The sequence below is a fragment of the Trachemys scripta genome, chromosome 18, assembly GCF_013100865.1.
Source record: "Trachemys scripta elegans isolate TJP31775 chromosome 18, CAS_Tse_1.0, whole genome shotgun sequence".
Taxonomy (NCBI): Eukaryota; Metazoa; Chordata; order Testudines; family Emydidae; genus Trachemys; species Trachemys scripta.
Genome location: NC_048315.1, coordinates 9,723,703 through 9,741,353, shown reverse-complemented (window position 1 = coordinate 9,741,353; position 17,651 = coordinate 9,723,703). Strand labels below are relative to the sequence as shown.

The following is a 17,651-nucleotide window of genomic DNA, read 5'->3' as shown; positions in this document are numbered from 1 at the left end:
GTGGGACAAGCCCCAACTCGGTGACTAGCAACCAGTGTCGCTGCACCACTGCTGATGCCTAAGCGTAAGCCGGGGCAGACTGTGGTTTGCACCTATTACGAGTAGAGGTGAGTCTCAGTCAGACGAATTGGTACAAACCCAGGCATGCCCTTGTCTACGCTTTGCACTCAGCCCCTGTCCAGTTACATCAGGATATTCCCAAGCAGTGATTCTCACCCCCGTCCCCACACACTGAGCCCAAATTCTCCTATGAATAGAAAAAAGAAATAATTTCTCATGAAAGCAATGGAAAGTGAAGCTCAGAAAAATCCTACCATCCAGCACCGCCGGGCAAGCAACAAGCCAGTCTAGACGGGTGGCAATTAATTGCTGGCTGCTAGACAAATTGCTGCCCTGCATTAAAACAGTCCTAGATGCAATAATGAACCGGGGCACACAGCTAATTGCGCATTATATAGTCATCTCCCGTGTGCAGTAGGGCTGCCCCTCCCTCCCCCAAACAACCACCAAACATTGAGATCGGAGGCCAGTTCTTATCTGAAGCCTAAAGTTGGCTGCCTTGGTTAGTCAGCAAACCCAGATGTTTGAGCCAGCTGGGGTCACCAGTTGTCCTCAAGGGGGAGAGGGACAGGAAAACTTTGGGCCTGATTTTCAGGTGCGCTGAACACCTGCAGCTCCCACTGGTTTCAGCTGGAGTTGTGGGGGCTCATAACTTCAGAAAAATCAAGCCCTTAAGTTTTCATCTGGGCTACCAAATAAGTTGGGACCATCATGTTTTCTCACTGGATAGTCACGTTTAAGATCAAAGCTCAAGTACAAAAAACCAAAAAAAGTCCAAAGAGAATTGACACTATAGTATCAAGAAGGGAGGGGTACGCACTTGACACGTCAGCTCTCTTTTTTTAAATATAGGTTTAGAAAACCATTTGAATCACAAAAGATTTTTTTTAAAAACATAATTATAAAAAAATGTCAGCTGAAGAAACGGTTTAAAATATAAAAAGTCCCTCTCCTGGGGCTGTGCAGAGATAGAGCTCCACTCTATAACAAGGTGCAATGGCCACTATCCCTCCACTCCCACCTCCTGGCCTCAGAGGGGACTTAGAACAGAAAAACATGGACAACTCCAACTGTGCGAGAGTGAATGCGCTAAGAAGCTTTCTTTGGTCTACACTTTAGTTATTTTCCCCTCAATCACCCTATTTTTTTCCTAGCTTGAGGAAAGATGACACCAAGCAGTGCTTAGGGGCCCTCTTGATCTAGTGACTAATTCTAGAGAGATTCCCTCAATTCCTCAGGATCTATTAACACAGGATTCCCGCCCCACCCAACGCCCCAGAGGGTAGGGGTCCCACTATGCCTATGATTTCACCCAGGCTCTGTTTTCTTGTAAGCTTCACCACACCCTCACCTTTAGGATTTTTTCTTCTTAATAATCACACTCTCTAAATTTCCCCCATTTGGACCATTTGTTAGTTTGAGTCCTAAAAACTTGGTTTAAAGTGAGACAGGCTAAGCAGTTACAGCACTAGGGGTGATCCTTGCACAAAAGGGGAAACGCCCTCTCTCATGTCATAGGAATCTAACTACTTGCTCCAGAAGGAAAGAGTAGCTTGGCCAGCGAGAGGTAGCGTTTGCTAAATGTGCTAGTGTTCGAATCCCACGGGGCATCCTTTGTAACAGAATTTAAAAACTAAGCAATTCCAGGGCACACAGCTCTTACGGTGTCTCTGGCAATGGGTTTTCAAACAGAAACATTCTCAAATCTAAAAATACATCGCTTCTCACAAGACAGACAATGCCTGGTGACTGCAACCTATATCAGAACAAATGAGCTCCAGACAGGTCCTTGGGATCCCCGCCCATCCGTGGCACATGAAGAACTGCATGGTACACAAGTAAATGTCACAATGACTCTAAAAGCCTCTGGCCTTAAGTGTTGCCTTTGGTTTGCACGCCCAGACACCGAGCTGCTTCTCTAGAAAGCACTGAAACCATTTGAGGATCAATCCCCTGCTTCCCGGACTAACTCTGCATATTCTAAGCTCTATGAACAAAGCAAACCGTTTGTCCTCTGCCAGCAGGCTAGTGGCCAAGCTGCCGGTCGTCATAAGTGCTGTATCTCTTCACGTGGATGCGGCGCACTCGGTCGCGCAGTTCAAAGCCCTCATCGTCCTCGCTGTGAGATGCCTGGCTTCGGTTCCGGCTCGTCGCCTCCAGCAGGGAGTTGTCAGGTACACGTGGAGTTTCATAAAGTAAAACGTTTAGCGTCTCCTCGTAGATACGCGCTTCGGGGAACTCAACCTAGGGAAGAGACAGCATGCTTTTTCCTGATGCAGACTGGGTAACAAGACAGGAGCCCCTCTACTGCTTATTGGTGAAGGAATTTCAAATGCAAAGGAGAATGGATGTAAAGGCAGAAGAGACCTGAGAGATAATCTCATCGCATTCCCCAGGGTACAATTTTACTTTACGTTCTCTAGTGCTTTCACTAGCCTAGGTTTTGATGTCCCAACTCTTGGGCCATCTGCCACTTCTCTTGGGAGACTCCTGCAGAATCTACCACATCTCATTGTCAGGATGTCATTTCTGATACTGAACTGCAAAGTCTGATCTCATTCTAGTCTCACTGGCACACGTGTAAATCAGAAGTACTTTTGTTGAGGCCAGGGGAATTACTCTAGATTTATCACGTTGTAATTAACAACAAAGCAACACATTTTTCTTCTTAAAACAGTTAATATTCAGCCCAAATTGAAATTCCCTCTCTCAATCTTTCCTCCTTATTTATTCCTTCCACTGACCTAACCATATTTTGCTCTTCTCTGGATTCTGTTCAATCTGCCAGCATCTTCTGGATACCGATATGCCCAGGACAGAATGCAGCTTGCTAGCCAAGTGTTTTCCAAGCAGTGGGTCCCAACCCACCAGTGAGTCACAGGAAAGGTCTAAGTGGGTCACACATGCCCCAGAGGCAGTCCCTCCCTCCCATGCTCTCGCTTCCCCTGGGCAGTGGCATAGGGAGCAGGATCTGGACAGCAGTAGCACGGAAGAAGTAGCTTGAGTCAGTGAGCAGACAGATGGCAGCCTGGTAGACATCGCAGCCTGGCTGAGGCTGCAGATGAGGAGGGCTGGGAGAGTGAGAATCAGGGGACTGGAAGGTTGAGACAGATGGAGAGAGAAAGAGAGCAAGGATAATGCAGACAAAAGGCAATTGGGTGGGCCACTAGTAAAAAGTTGGGGAACCACTGTGCCAGCCAATGAGTGGCCCCCGTCTTTTGGATTTCATTGACCATCAACGGCACTCAGTCAGCAAGTTGAGGGCACTCATGACCATACCTTCTCCTACAGGTCCAAGTCTCAGATCTCACGTGGCTGTGCAAAGCGCTACCAACTTTGTTACTTAACCACAAGATCCAAGGAGGACAATTCCCAGTACCTTGGTTTGTTTCTTTTCCGTGGCGTACACTATCGAGGTGCAACAGACCTCAGCGAGCTTCCGCCCCTGTCCGTAGAAAGACCAGCAGCAGATTTCATCCCCTATAACATCCTTAATGAAGAGGACTCGGCCGTTGAAGCGGAGAGAAAGTTTATCGAACAGTTCGATGTTCTTCAGTAAGTTATCGTCCGAGTTACTGAAACACAGCAGCAAAGGCAGTGAAAAGGTCTTTGTGGTTTAGCAGGATACAGCAAATGCTCCTTTAGAGGTCAAATGGTGTAATTAATATAATGGTAGCAGTTTCCTATGTCATTATAGCAACAATCTAAACCTACATCCTGACTAACGCCGGAGCTGATTAAATCATAGGCGTACTATGGTTCTATTTAGCATGGCAATAGGAAATGACCCCAGAGAGCCAACGCAAGGGTCAGTAGAACTGTCCTCCTTGTACCTAGAATGATACAGGGCACATTTTTCAAAAGCATCTAAGTGACGTAACTGCTCTTGAAAACTTTTACCCACTGTATTGCGTAATTATATTTGAGTTTAATAAAGATGTCACGTGATCCTGAGCCAATCTTAGTAATGATGTCATGTAATGCACATTGTAAGGCGTGTAAACAACACGGTCAAACTCTAAAAGACAGGCCCCTACTACTCTGGCATTAACTTCGGCCCAGTTCAGCCAAACGTATGTAACCCACTCAGAGCGGTGCTCTGTCCCCCTCATGAATGGCTTGACCTCACCGAGGTTGATGAGCCTGCGGCAGCCTTGGCTAACAGACCTGGTCTTTTAGCTCAGGCAGTCAAGGCTCATGCTTTTGGGTCCAGATCCCCAGATTCAATCCAGATGCTGGTGCCTCACCCCGTGGTACTCCACGAGGGCCACATCCACACTACAAACCTATATTGGTATAACTACGTCGCTCAGAAGTGTGAAAAGTCCACACCCCTGAGCAACAGTTATACAGACTTAACCATCTGTGTAAACAGCGCTATGTTGACCGGAGAGTTTCTCCGGTCAACCTAGCTACCACCTCTCAGGGAGGTGGATTAACTACGCCTATGGGAGAAGCTGTCCTGTCGGCATAGTAACGTTTTCACTAGAGCACTACAGCACTGGTGCAGTACTGTACATGAAGAGAAACCCTAGTAGCCTTGCTGAGGCCAGTGGGACTAGCTGTGAAGTGAGGCACTCCCCATGAGAAGGGTGGCAGACGCAGGCTCTAAGGCAGTGAATATTCGCTTTAGAGGCCTGAGAAACATTTGCGATCAAAACTGAGGACGAGTGGAGTAGCGCAGGCCAAAGGCTTCCGCTCTCTGGGGCGCGAGACCGATTGGCCCCGAATCCTAGAAGTGTCGAAGTTCAGCATTTAGTATTGGTTGGATGTCTTGGTCTGGCATTCAGCAAATGGTCTTCAGACATACTGTGGCAAAACCAAGCCACTGCATCATCCCGGGCCAAACTAACTTGGGCAAACTTCAGAGGCCTCCAAACCTGGAGGGGGAGGGAGAGGTAGCCAGGCAAGAAAAAGAGCTGTAGAAGCAACACAGTAAAATGGACAACCCTTAAAACCCTAGAAAAATCATACTTTGTGCTTATGCAGCACCTTGGAGATTCTTCTGTAGGTATTTTTCATGATGATGGGTAATTGTCACCATTTTATAGGTGGGGAAATAGAGGCTTTAAGTATTTTGCCAAGGTAACAGAGCAAGTGGCAGAGCTGGAAAAAGAACCCAGGAGTCCTGGCTCCTAAAACATTCTGTCACATTGTCTCCTTACTGATACAGTAAGTGAGCAAGCGATCTTTACTGATGAGGATTGGGAAGTATTGGCAGGGCGGGGAAGAATATTTTTTATCCTGATAAGATATAGTGTCTATAAAGAGATGCCTCATACTGCTGCCATCAAGGCATGAAAAGCCACGCAAAAGGAGTAATTAGAAGCTCACGTTAACTGAGCCGTCCTTGCGAACGGCTCCAGGCTTCTGTCGCTCCCATCAGTGCCTCTCCGACTTCAGACCCCTTCTCACTAATATGCTATTTTGTCCTTAGCGCAGCATCGTCGCTGGATAATAAAGGGAAGCATGGCCAGAAGCGCCGTGGAAAACACAGACCCCAGCTGGATGATGAATGTGCCGCTCTCTAGCATTCCCTAGTGGCCACCTGCAGTTACACGTTTGTTAGACGCCGTCTCTCTGGCAGACAAACGGAACACATGTCTAGAGACCCAAGAAGGTTGACAAAACCTCCATGACAGTGTCTCAGAACAAACAGGCAAATGGCTAAAATTCTGTGCGTTCCCCACCCCAACCCCCCTTAGGACTGGCTGTGTTGCTTCAAGCTCCTGATCTGGGAAAACCAAGAGCCACTTTGGCAGTGGTGTGGCACTGAGGGCGGGGGGGTGTCACAAGAGTTACACCACAGAACCCAAACCACACTGTGTTTCTTCCCTCAGTGACACACCAGGAGAACAACTATCCTTAATGCTAGAGCCGTACAGGGGCAGTTCCTGCTCTGATATGTTTTACATCTCTGCCTTTTACATCTCCTTTACGACTATGAATTAATTGATTTCAAAAGGGGTGGGGCTGGAATAACTAGGGGTGCTGTAGGTCAGGACCGAGGTGGGTTAGCAGGGCTGCACGGGAGCTAAGGAATTGAACGGCAGAGGAAGATACAGGTCACAACTGCATTAGCATTGCAGCATGGGGGTGGAAGTTTACCCTGCATTGCCTTACTCTACCTGGCTTCAGCCAGTGTTAGTAGTAGTCATGCTTCTCTGAGCACTTTGAGAGACAGCCACCTCCACCTCCACTTCCCACACGCAGAGCTCTAACAGGCTGCATTCCCCCTGCAACCCAAGGAGCCTGATCATCCTCTGTCAATCAAGAGTAACTGCACTCAGGTGCACGGAGAAACACTCCTGGAAGAGGAGAATCAGGCCCTTGCACACCCAGCCCCAGTAGCTTACGAGGAACTTTTACCGTCCGCGTGGAACACTCAAGACATACCTGGTGTAGGAATATTTGTTGTTGCTCCTGTTATAAAGCAACTTGACAACAGGCTGTGAGGAGAGAAAAGAACAAAGGCAGGGCAGGTGAGTGGTGTACTGTAAAGAGGTTGGCAGAAATGCAGCGAGTGATGATGGAAAAGCAGTTACTTTCATGGAGGATTCGATGAGCCTCTCTTCTTCCTTTGGAGACGTGATGATGGGGATGTTACAGACGGGCTCGTACGAGTCTTTCTTGTCCTGGTTCAAATAAAATAAGAGATATAATTAATGTGGGCCCTGTTCCCCAGCCCTCCAATGCAGAGAAAAAGCACGACGTTGCTATAGTAACCCCACCATATTACCGTGATCTGCAACCCAGAAATACAGCAGAGATGTTCCTTAGCCCCAAAAGGCCGTGATAATTGAGACACTCGGATGCAAATGGATGTCATTCCTACCTATGGCAACAACTCCGAGCCTGCTGTGGGTTTGTGTTCAGGGGCTGTGATGTTCTAGCCCCTTTGACAAAGGGGGCAGGGGAAAATGCTTGGGCCGGTTTTATCAACTGCCCAGGGTAGATCAGTCATCACGAATCACACATTTGCTGGAGAGAAATGTACTTCGCTGAAATGGACCCAAACCCTTTGTTGTACAAGCAACAAGCTATTGCTTGCAGCAGACGCTAACTCCAGCTTCCTTATGCAATGAGCTATAGCACCAACTACTGGTTTCTTGAGTAGAAAATATATTAGACAACAGATTTTGATTTTTTTTTTTTTATCTACTTACATGGCCCCTTTACAGTAGTATCAGAGCATCTCACAATCTTTAATTCTCTCAACACCCATAGGAGGCAGGGAAATGCCACTATCTCCAGTTTACAGACTGGAGGCCCAGAGAAGCTGTGACTTGCCCAAGGTCACACGGAGTTTTTGGCACGGCAAGGACTTGAACTCAGGTCTCCCAAGTCGCAGGCTCTAAACACTGGACCATCCTGCCTCTCTTTAGGCTGCAATAGCACCTTATTCCCGAAGTGCTTCACAAGCCACGTACACACTCAGCACGGCTACACTTCCGCCCCCTCTAGGGTGGAAGTCAGGAGCAAATAGTGGGATTAGCTGGGGATATTTTGCCCTAGTTATCATTCCAAATCCCTTCTCTAACAAGAAGCATCACAGAACACTTAGTGTCCAGGCAGAGCAGAGAACAATATGGTTTTAAGCTCATATCCAAAAGAGCAAGAGGTATGTCTCTCAGTTTATCTGCCTTGCAAAGAGACCCAGATTGGGACCAAAACTGATTTTAGATATTTCAGATCTGATATCAGCCATCCCCTGGAGTTGCACCAGTACCTCATTTAAATACAAGCATTTTTAAAGCACGTACAATGGAAGGTAGATCCCCAATAATTTTTAGAAATGAAAAAACCTCAGGCTGTTGTCACAGCTTACCTGGAGAGCTGCCTGGCACATGTCTACTAAGCCCTGAATTAGGTAATATTTCGCTTCTGCCATCAGCTCTTTGATCTCCTGCCTGTTTTTTGGAAGCGCAATAGTGTCGTCTCGGAGGTAATTTAAAATCACACCAAAGTGTTTCCCACAACGGTCTATGAGGATCCACCCTGAAAGACAAACACCACAACATTTGAGTGCTGCGTCGTACCAAGGGAGGCAAGCAGCAGCTCAACAAGGAGGCAAAACGTAGAATCTCGTGCAACTGCTCTCAGGCCTCATCTGTGGATAATCCATTTTCCGAGTGTCTCTTGCAATGGCGCTTGACCAAATTCCCAAGGTAGTCAGTGGGAGTCTTTTTTGACTTCAGGGGAGCTAGATCTGGCCCATAGAAGAGAAACTGACCGAGGAATTGCTCTTCTCAATGGTCCAACCACCAACCTCCCAAAAGGAAAAAGATTCCACGCAGATTCCAAAGCCTAATAAGACCTAGATGAAAGAATCTGAAAACACTCAGGTTTTCATTAAGAGGGACAAAAAAACCCCGTAAGAATCCTAGTGCATTGTTTTCTAGTGCACTGATCAATCCACACACTTTCATCCCAGAACTGTTTTCTGTGCCTCGTCTTCTCCACATTAGATTCCAATCAACTGGGGGCATGGATCCATTTAAATATTATGGGAAGTTACCTGTTGGCACTATTACAGTAGTTCTGTTTAACTGACTGTTTAGGCAGTTAGATCTTAGAAAAATGCTTATTGTTGAATGTGGGGCAATTTTTTTAAGACGCTCAGCGCTATACCAGAGAAGTTGGTTCTCACTGCCTTCATGTCTGAGTGATTTCTGTTGCCTAGAGGTTGAGGGGGCAAACAGAAACATTGCATGGTGCCAGAACAGTACAGCCACGTGAAATGCAGTGAACCCTGGAACCCAAACTCCAAAATAATAGTTGTGAGAGTGAGTTTGGGGTGGGAAGGCTTTTCGGGAGTCCTATTTGATTTTTTTTTTAAGTTGCTGGAATGGATTTTGTGATTTTTAACTTTTGCGCCTAGAGAACATGATACGCTCAAACATGAATATATATATATCAAGATCTAGGTGTTCAGCAATAAGAGATCTATTGGACTGGTGTAATAACAAATATTTTAAAGCAATTAAATATTCAAGTGTTTACAACAAATATGCATAATTCAATAATAAAAGCTAAGTGAAAATACAGGACTCTTCCCTTAACCATCTACAAGGGATGGGTAGACTCCTGCCAATGTACATTGCCGTGCAGAGAAGCAGATGCAGTATTGCCAGGCAGCTTAGTACTAAGAAAGTATCAGAACAACTAGAGGCGACTTGCCAAAAGCGTTTGCAAATTCTAAATGGATTTGAGTCTAAGTTCTGCACACCACCTGCTGGCATTTGGCAGAGGTTTCACCAGTCCTCTTTCCCAGTTCTTGAGACAGAAATCAAAGCAGCATTCCACAGATGCCAAGATATAGAACAGGCCAATGAAACTAGTGAGGGAAAGGCCATTCTGTATATGCAGGGAGAAATGCAGGAAAGCCACTGAACAGGAAAAAACTCAGCACAGGTGCCTCATTCGTTGTGGAGAAGGATGTAGAACTTGCCATCAAACAACGCTCGCGTAGGCTGCAAACAGCAGCAGGAAGCATCCGCCTGAACTGTCTTACGTAGCAGGCGTTCTAATGTGGAGTTAACATGCAAGGAGGGCAAGAATTTGCAATGAGTCAATATCTTACATTAACAGAGGATGAACACCACCACCACCACTTTGGATTTCTACGGTGTCTTCCATACCTGGATCTCACAGAGCTTTATAAACATTAGCAGATTCGCGTCCCTGCACACTAAGGGTGGTATCACTCTCCCCTTTTCAGATCTGGTCTAACACACTAAAGATATGCTATCACAGCGATTTAGTTAAACTGAGTATTTGACAGGCACGCTACACTGATATATTCCAGCTTCACACCAAAGTACAATATCCATACACAAAGCTGAACTGAGTTAGTTTAAACCTGGTGCAATATCGCCCCTTTAGTTTAACCAGTGCAACCTCTATGTGTAAATGAGCAATATGAAATACCAAGAGGTTAAGCGACTTTCCCAAAGTCACAATAAATACATGGCACAGCAGGGGCTAGAATCCAAATCCCCATGTTCCCAAGCCCACACTCTCAACACCCAAGATCGTTCTTCCCCGGGATGCACAAACAGATTTTTTCCTGCTTTTGCTTATATTTGTATTGAGCGAGTGTATCTAGAGGGCCCCAATCAGGGACATATTCTCTCTCTCTCTCTCAACATAATTCCACAACTCTATTGAGCCCACATTTTTTCTGCTCCTAAACATGTAGTTTGGCCTACCCCATTGCTAGGTGGCATGTGAAAGCATTCATGGCCACTGCTCATACGGATGCTCTTCCTTGTTCTCTATTTAAATAAAGCTGCTGAGTTAAACTCGTTTAGACTGTAAACTCACTGGGGCATTGACTATCTTTTTTATTATCCATGTGCACAGTACAATGTGGCCCTGATCCCTGACTGTGGCCTTTAAATGCTACCTCAATTCAATTATATGAATATCAAAATCAACATGTAGCACATGCCACGGAGACCAAAAAAACAGCACCTGGGCTTGGCAACACGGGTCAGAGCTTAAAACAATATAAAGTGCTGCCACTTGATTGCCCCCTTCCCACATTTCAGTTGATGCCTCTACACAAGATCATACGAGTGCCAACCCACACGCATATGTTCAGTCCTGACAGCAACGTAAGCCATCCACATACCAGCTGCGACAGAAGTAGAGCGAATGATTCCTTGTTCCAACTAATGTTGGTAATGAAGGGGGAAGTTTACTGTCCTTGGTGCCTTTGAAAAGAAATCTCTGCCTATATCCCATGCATTGACAGAGTCTTAGGGCAGGTCTTCACTACCCGCCGGATCGGTGGGTAGTGATCCATCTATCGGGGGTCGATTTATCGCGTCTAGTGTAAAATTGATCCCCGATCGCGCTCCCTGTCGACTCTGGAACTCCAGCTCGCGAGAGACGGAAGCAGAGTCGACAGGGGAGTGGCAGCGGTCAATTCGCTGCCGTCCTCACGGCCAGGTAAGTCGACCTAAGATACGCTGACTTCAGCTATGCTATTCGCATAGCTGAAGTTGCATATCTTAGGTCGACCCCCCCCCACTAGTGTAGACCTGGGCCTAGTCTCAGACACGCATGCAGCTCCTGTCGGTGCTCCCTTACCTTCCTTGTCAGTCAGCACTTCCATCCTGCCACTGAACATGGCCTTCAGCATGGTGTCGTGCCTGGTCAGCACCTGCACTGTGGTGTAGTACAAGGACCCCCCAACGTTGAGCCGCACATACTTGTTGCCCAGGCTACCCTCTTTGAAGCTGCAGGTTTTGGGCTTGGCACCTGAAGATCGGCAGATGGTGGTCAGGCACGTGTCCCCAGACATCTCCTTCTGCAAGTAGATGACGACTCTGCAGAGGGTTGGCTTGATGGATTCCGCCGTGGTTGAGGAGGGGTCACGAATTGCTGGATGGGGAGGGCAGGGTAGGAATGGTCATAAGTCGCTCAAGTCCTGGGTGGAGTTAGAAACAAGGAGAAGAGGATGAGATCAAGGAGGAAGCCTAGAATTACCGTCCGCAATGAAACATGCAGCCTGCATCAAAGAAGGGAAGGGACTGTTAAGAGGATACAGTCTCTAACCCTAAGGTTCCCACGTCAAAGCTAGCCTAGGTGGATTGTTACCAACACCTAGCCGCTGGGTAGCTTCCGCAACGGAGTTCTGAGGGAATCTTCATCGGATTTTATTAGCCAAGCTCTACAGTTTTTGACCGAACTCAGTATTGGTCTGGCACTGTTACTGTTCTCACTGGAGACAATAACAACTCCCATTGATTTCAATGGGAGCAGAGCTAGGGCACTTTTAAAAATCCCACCTAAGATGTTTAAAAGAAAGGGGAAAAAGGAGGACGGGGATAAACAGACAGAATTTGGACTTTATTTTAGTAGCCAGCCAGGAACATTGCTGGTCTTAATGTATGTTTATAAACCACTTTGATAAGAAAGGCAAGGTATTATTAGCAGACATAACTGAAAGGCTGAATGAAGGACTGAAATAGGGAAACTATAGAACAATTCTCTGAGTTTCAACGTCAAGGTTTGAGTGCATGCCTAATTACAAATGCGTCGGGAAATGAGCTCTTTCCTCACAACAAAGTCATGAGAAAATAATCAGGCCTGGCGTTCGGCAAGTGTTTAACAAAGGAGCCTGTGCCCCAAAAAAATTGGTTTTGATTCTCTTTTCAATACGAGACAAAACTCTGCAGCTTATTTCAAATGATCAATTGAAAATAACGGCACTTCCACCCCATTTAGCCAAATAAAGCTTTTCTGGACTTTGCAAAGCTTAGCCATCAACCAAACCTGAACTCACTGGGAAATACGGCAGCCTGAACGTATCCGTGCAGTGGCAGGAACTCTGCTCTCCCTCAGCTTCCCAGAAGGATATTACACGTCTTGCTCAGACCTGATCCTACACAATAGGAGAGTTTCCTGCACTTCCGCTAGCTGAAATAACAGCTTGTAGATCTTCTCTTTTAATCGGAAATCTGTACAGCAGCTGTGGCAGTCTCCGTTTTCAATGATTACAATTAAACCCAGTAATCACTGTTTGGGCCATTCCATTTCTCCATCCATACTCCATTTCTTGGTACATCCTTACACAGACATAGTTGTTCCTGCTGCAGGTAGGGTAGCTGATGCTGTATTGGAGTTCTAATATGGAGAAAACTGTTTGGGATCTGTTTGCTGGAACATCCCTTACTGATGAGTGCAGATGAAAAACTAAGCTAACCTGTCACTAATCTAGTCTGAGCCCCACCCTTGCCTCTGCTCGCCTCTCTCATCCCAACACAAGGTAAACAAGAAATAGAACCAAAAGAATAAAAGCAAAGATAGGCCAATTCTAACATGTCAGCTCCAAAATCCTCTAACTGGAAACATTTGAATTTAGATTTCATGGGGACTGCACTGCGTTCAGCTGAACCCAGGAGCAATTTCACTTTGCTCCCAGTGCTTAAATCTTTTTTCCTTCCCTCCCACTATGCCATAGTCTACTTATCTGTCCATTCCGGATTGCAAGCTCCTCCTTGTCATCTCACTTCTCTGTAGCATCAGTGGCCTTGTACAAATAACCTGCTAACCAATAATATCGTTCTTTACCACCATACAGACAGCATGAAAGAGCTAAGCATCAATCTGGTATAGAAAAACCTCTTGATAGCTACAGACGGCATCTTAATGGTAACAGATTTGAAGGACTCCTGACTTTACAGGCATAGAAGAATGCTCCGATAGCATCATTTCCCATTTTGATTGCTGTATCTGAGTAATCACTACAGGCGGGCTCTATTAATCCACAGGGAGTAGGAAGCAAACTCTGTAGCTTGCAAGGACACAGCAAATTCCACAAAGCATTTTTTAGGCCAAAGCCGGTCAGTCAGGTTATAACTGGCTCTAATTGGCACTCCTATCCGCTGTCAACATTCTTAACCTTGAGCTGAACAGTCCTAGAAAACAAAGCAGAAGTCCTTTTCTCCCTCTGAACACAACAAAGTTGCTTCCTAGCTGATCACGTTAACCAAGCATCCCAGAGATCACTATGAATCACAGGCAATCACACATCTCAATTGTTGATCTACAGGCGATTAATCACTCTAGGCTGTGATCACCAAGACCTGGTTGCGTGAGTACTGTCACACGGCAAGACCACTGAACAAAATAATACCTTTCATTTCTCTAGGACCTTTTATCAAAGTCACTTAAGAAGTCTGTCATAGGAATGGGATGGGAATAAAGCCCAGGTCTCCTATCTTATTTCAGATACCCTGATCTGTGCTTTCACTGCTATATAATCCATCCTCGATTATTTCAGTGCTTTGTATTTCTTATCTTGGGGGGGAAAAAATCAGTTAAGTCAGGTTTATTTTTGTTTACCGGCATTCGCACTTGTAGGGTTAAGTCGCTGAAGAGAAATCTACTGATTTAAAATCAATTGGCTTCATTTGGATTTTTTTTTTTTAAACAATTAAAGTACTCCTAGGTTTTTACATAAAGTTTGTTTTTACAAAATTTAATTTTCAAGCCCAGTTAATGTAGGGTTTAAACAAAACCACCTTTAAAGACCTTCAGACAGAGTGATGATAAAGGTTTTGAAAAGGACAGAATTCAAGTGTCTGATCCTGCAATGAGTGGCAGATCTCCACACCCAGTCAGAGTCCCATGAACCCTACCTGGGTCTTCCTGACTGCATCTCATTGCAGAATCAGGGTCTCAGTTAGTGCTATTATTTTTCCCAACGAAGCAGAGAGTAGAGTAAAATGGGGAAATCCTGTTTGCCAACCAGTCAAGCCACATAAGAGCAAATACCATTGATTTAACATGTTAATAGAGACGTAGGCTGGGAGACTTCACCCATACTCAGCAAGGAAACCCTCAATTACTGTCTTTACTGTAAGAGGAAAAGTTTGTTATTCTGTCCTTCTTTCCTGCCTTGTGAGGGAGGAGAGAGGCAAGATTGTACACACAATAATACAACATTTCATAGCTCACACCAGGAAATTGTTCCAATTAAGAAATCCCAGTCCACATCATAAACAGCTCAAGAGAAGCATTCAAACAGCATCATTTGCAAACTAAGCATTATAAAGGACACTCCCCGTCTCTTGGTCCAGCCCAGTAGGCAGCTGGAAGATAGAGACAAACCGGTGTATTAGTTTTCACTTGTATTACAATAGCACCTAGAGAGGCTCTAGCAGACATCAGGGCTCTATTGTGATAGGCCCTGTACAAACACGAAACAAGAGACAGCACCTCCGCCAAAGAGTTTACAATCTAAATAGACAACAAACACCGCCACTATGCTCTTACATAGCGCCTTTCATCAGATCTCAAAGCGCTTTACAAAGGAGGGGGAGATAATATCTTTAATTGGACCAATTTCTGCTGGTGAAAGAGACAAGCTTTCAAGCGATGATGGAGATCAGTATCGTTATCTCCATTTTACACAGTGGAGAAACTACACACAGGAAAGAGAAGTAACTTGTCCAAAGTCAGTGGCAGAGCCAGGAACTGAAACCAGATCTCCTATTCGTATTAAGAATTTATTTGTAGGAAAGAATACTTATTGGCAGGCAGCGCGGCCCAGTCAATAGAGCACCGGACTGGAACTCAGGAGACTGGCCTTCAATTCCTGGCTCTACCATAGACCTACTGGCTGACTTTATGCAAGTCATTTTCACCTCCGTGCCTCAGTTTCCCCATCTGTAAAGTGTGGATAATGCTGCTGACCTCCTTTGTAAAGCATGTTGAGATCTCTGGATGAAATGCACTGTATAAGCGCTAGGTAGTACTACTAGTAATAGTTTGACCAGAGAATGAGATCAGTACATTGTTGGAGAGAGTTCTGCTGCGTACTGCTGACAATATTTAACAGTATGTTTCAGCAACTACTTTATTGCATATTCGTAGGGTGGCAAAAGAGAGACCTTTCCCCAGGTTCGGCTACAGATTGCAGAGAAAATCATGACTGAACAATCAGGAATTTATTTGCAAGGTTAAGAGGTGTGGGGGAGAGTGAAAAGGGAATCTAAGAATTCCCTGCTCTAAATAAAAAGAGAGAAGGCACTTTCCATCTTCAGGGCATCCTCAGAACCCCCATGAGAAGTACCCGCTGCAGGTGGCCTGCTTTATAGAGGAATAAAATATTTCTATTTATGGGTGCCTCTGTGCTTTTACATTTACAAACACTAGGTCACCCTCACTATACCCCTTGGGGATAGGGAACTCGAAAAATTCTTAACCCCACTTCACCGGTGGAGAGAACCACGGCCTTGGCCCCAACGAGCTAAGTGTTGGGTAGGACACATCCCCTGAAAACACTGTAAAACTCTTTGGGGAAGGGACCATCTTTTTTGTTCCAGGTGTTTACAGCTTAGAACCACAGGGCCCTGGTCCAGGAGTGGGACTCCTACCCACTACTATAATACAGCTAATGAACAACAACGACAAACAATGAGGGGAAGCGGGGAGAACAGTTGCCAACTCTCATGAAGTTACCGTAAGTCTCACCATACTTAGCGTGTTCGTTAACACACTTTGTGAAGCACTTGGAGATCAAAAGTGCTACTGATGAAAAGTGCTGGATAAAAGATCAGCGTTGTACTTATTAAAGCCCCGGCTCCGGGAATGAAACAACACAAGAAACTCGGCCCATCCAACTCCCCTTCCCCTCCTCCCTTTTCCCCCCATTACAACGGGAAGGCTGGAAACGGGAACCTGAAAGGCTCCAAATTGGAAAGCAAATAAAAAGAACCCAACATTTAATATTCAGTCCCATTAATGTTTGGCCAATCTCATTAATCCTTTTGGCCAGACTAACGATATTGGCGAGCTTGGGGCTGGCAACATCGGCTACAAAACCATCACACGGACGGATGCTTCAGTTAGTTATGTATATTCCTTGAGGGTACATACAAAGGGGATAGGGGTTGGTGCATGCCCCCCCCCGCCTGATTCCCCGGCCCCCCCCGGCCCCCCCCCCGCGCCCCCCCCCCCCCCGGACCCCGCCACCCCGCCCCCCCTCTGCACCCGCCCGGCCTTGGGACCGTCGCGCTCCGGGGGCTGCCAGCGACGCTGCCTCACAGACCCCGCTCCAAGAGGCCCCAGGCCCAAATCTCAGCCCTGCTCAGGGCACCGCCTCCAACCGCAGCTTCCCCGGCCTGGGCTGGGCCGAGCTCCTCCCGCCCCCACAGCCGGGACCCGCGGCCCGGGACCGCTCCCTGCAGCTGGGACTACGGGCGCCAGCATGCACCGGGACCGCCTGCCCTTAAAGACTACAGCCCCCAGCATGCAACGGGCCACCGTCGCCTAGGGACTATAGCCCCCAGCATGCACCGGGCCACCGTCCTCCAGCCCCCAGCATGCACCGGGCCACTATCCCCTAAGGACTACAGCCCCCAGCATGCACCGGGACCGCCTGCCCTTAAAGACTACAGCCCCCAGCATGCACCGGGCCACCGTCCTCTAAGGACTACAGCCCCCAGCATGCACCGGGCCACCGTCCTCTAAGGACTGCAGCCCCCAGCATGCACCGGGACCGCCTGCCCTTAAAGACTACAGCCCCCAGCATGCAACTGGGCCACTATGTCTTAACTTAATGATTTACAGACCCCAGCATGCAACCCCCCCCCCACCCCAGCCCGGTGGCCCCGCCCCACCCGGACACCGCTCCCCAGGCTTGGCCAATGGTTGCAAAGTGCGTTGAGGATGGGACGTGTCCGGGTGAGGGGCTCGGGGGGCTGCACACAGCCCAGGATACAGCAGCGGCAGCCCCCTGTACTGACCCCCGCTCCCAGCATGCCGAGGGGCGCCTCCCATTTCTTCCCTGCACACCCCTGGGCTGCCTGGAGCCGCCCCTTTGGGGAAGGGGAGATGCTGCTCACTCGGGGCGGGGGGTGTAACCTGTCACGGAACAACGTCCCGACGCACGGGGCTCGCTCCGGAGCGCTGGCCCGGGTGGGGCAGGGACGAGACGGGCAGTGCCTGGTGCAGGATGAGCCCCCGGGCTGGGCCACAAACCTCCCGGCTGCAGCGCCCCCCCCCCCCCGTGCCCTGTGCTGTCCCCCTGTTGGGACTACAGCTCCCAGGATGCACCGAGCTCCCCCCCCCCC

At 47.4% G+C, this 17,651-nt stretch overlaps 2 protein-coding genes across 3 annotated transcripts in view; one reads left to right on the top strand and one right to left on the bottom strand.

The window, feature by feature from the left end:
- Window positions 1-911: 911 nt before the first annotated feature.
- TNFAIP1 (TNF alpha induced protein 1) lies at window positions 912-14,024 on the bottom strand. Of its 2 annotated transcripts, XM_034752367.1 has the most exons (7): window positions 12,356-14,024; window positions 11,158-11,497; window positions 7,889-8,058; window positions 6,606-6,695; window positions 6,457-6,509; window positions 3,440-3,635; window positions 913-2,304 (listed from the first exon to the last, which is right to left on the bottom strand). In XM_034752367.1, the coding sequence occupies exons 2-7, from the start codon at window positions 11,369-11,371 to the stop codon at window positions 2,086-2,088; spliced, it is 942 nt and encodes a 313-aa protein (XP_034608258.1). In that variant the 5' UTR covers window positions 11,372-11,497; window positions 12,356-14,024; the 3' UTR covers window positions 913-2,085. The 2 variants fall into 2 exon arrangements, with proteins under 2 accessions (XP_034608259.1, XP_034608258.1); XM_034752368.1 differs by lacking the exon at window positions 12,356-14,024 and having other exon boundaries at window positions 912-2,304; window positions 11,158-11,456.
- A 3,517-nt stretch (window positions 14,025-17,541) lies between these two features.
- IFT20 (intraflagellar transport 20) overlaps window positions 17,542-17,651 on the top strand; it is a gene marked incomplete in the record, with an annotated part of 6,131 nt that continues 6,021 nt past the window's right edge. The window contains 1 exon segment of the mRNA XM_034752371.1: window positions 17,542-17,581.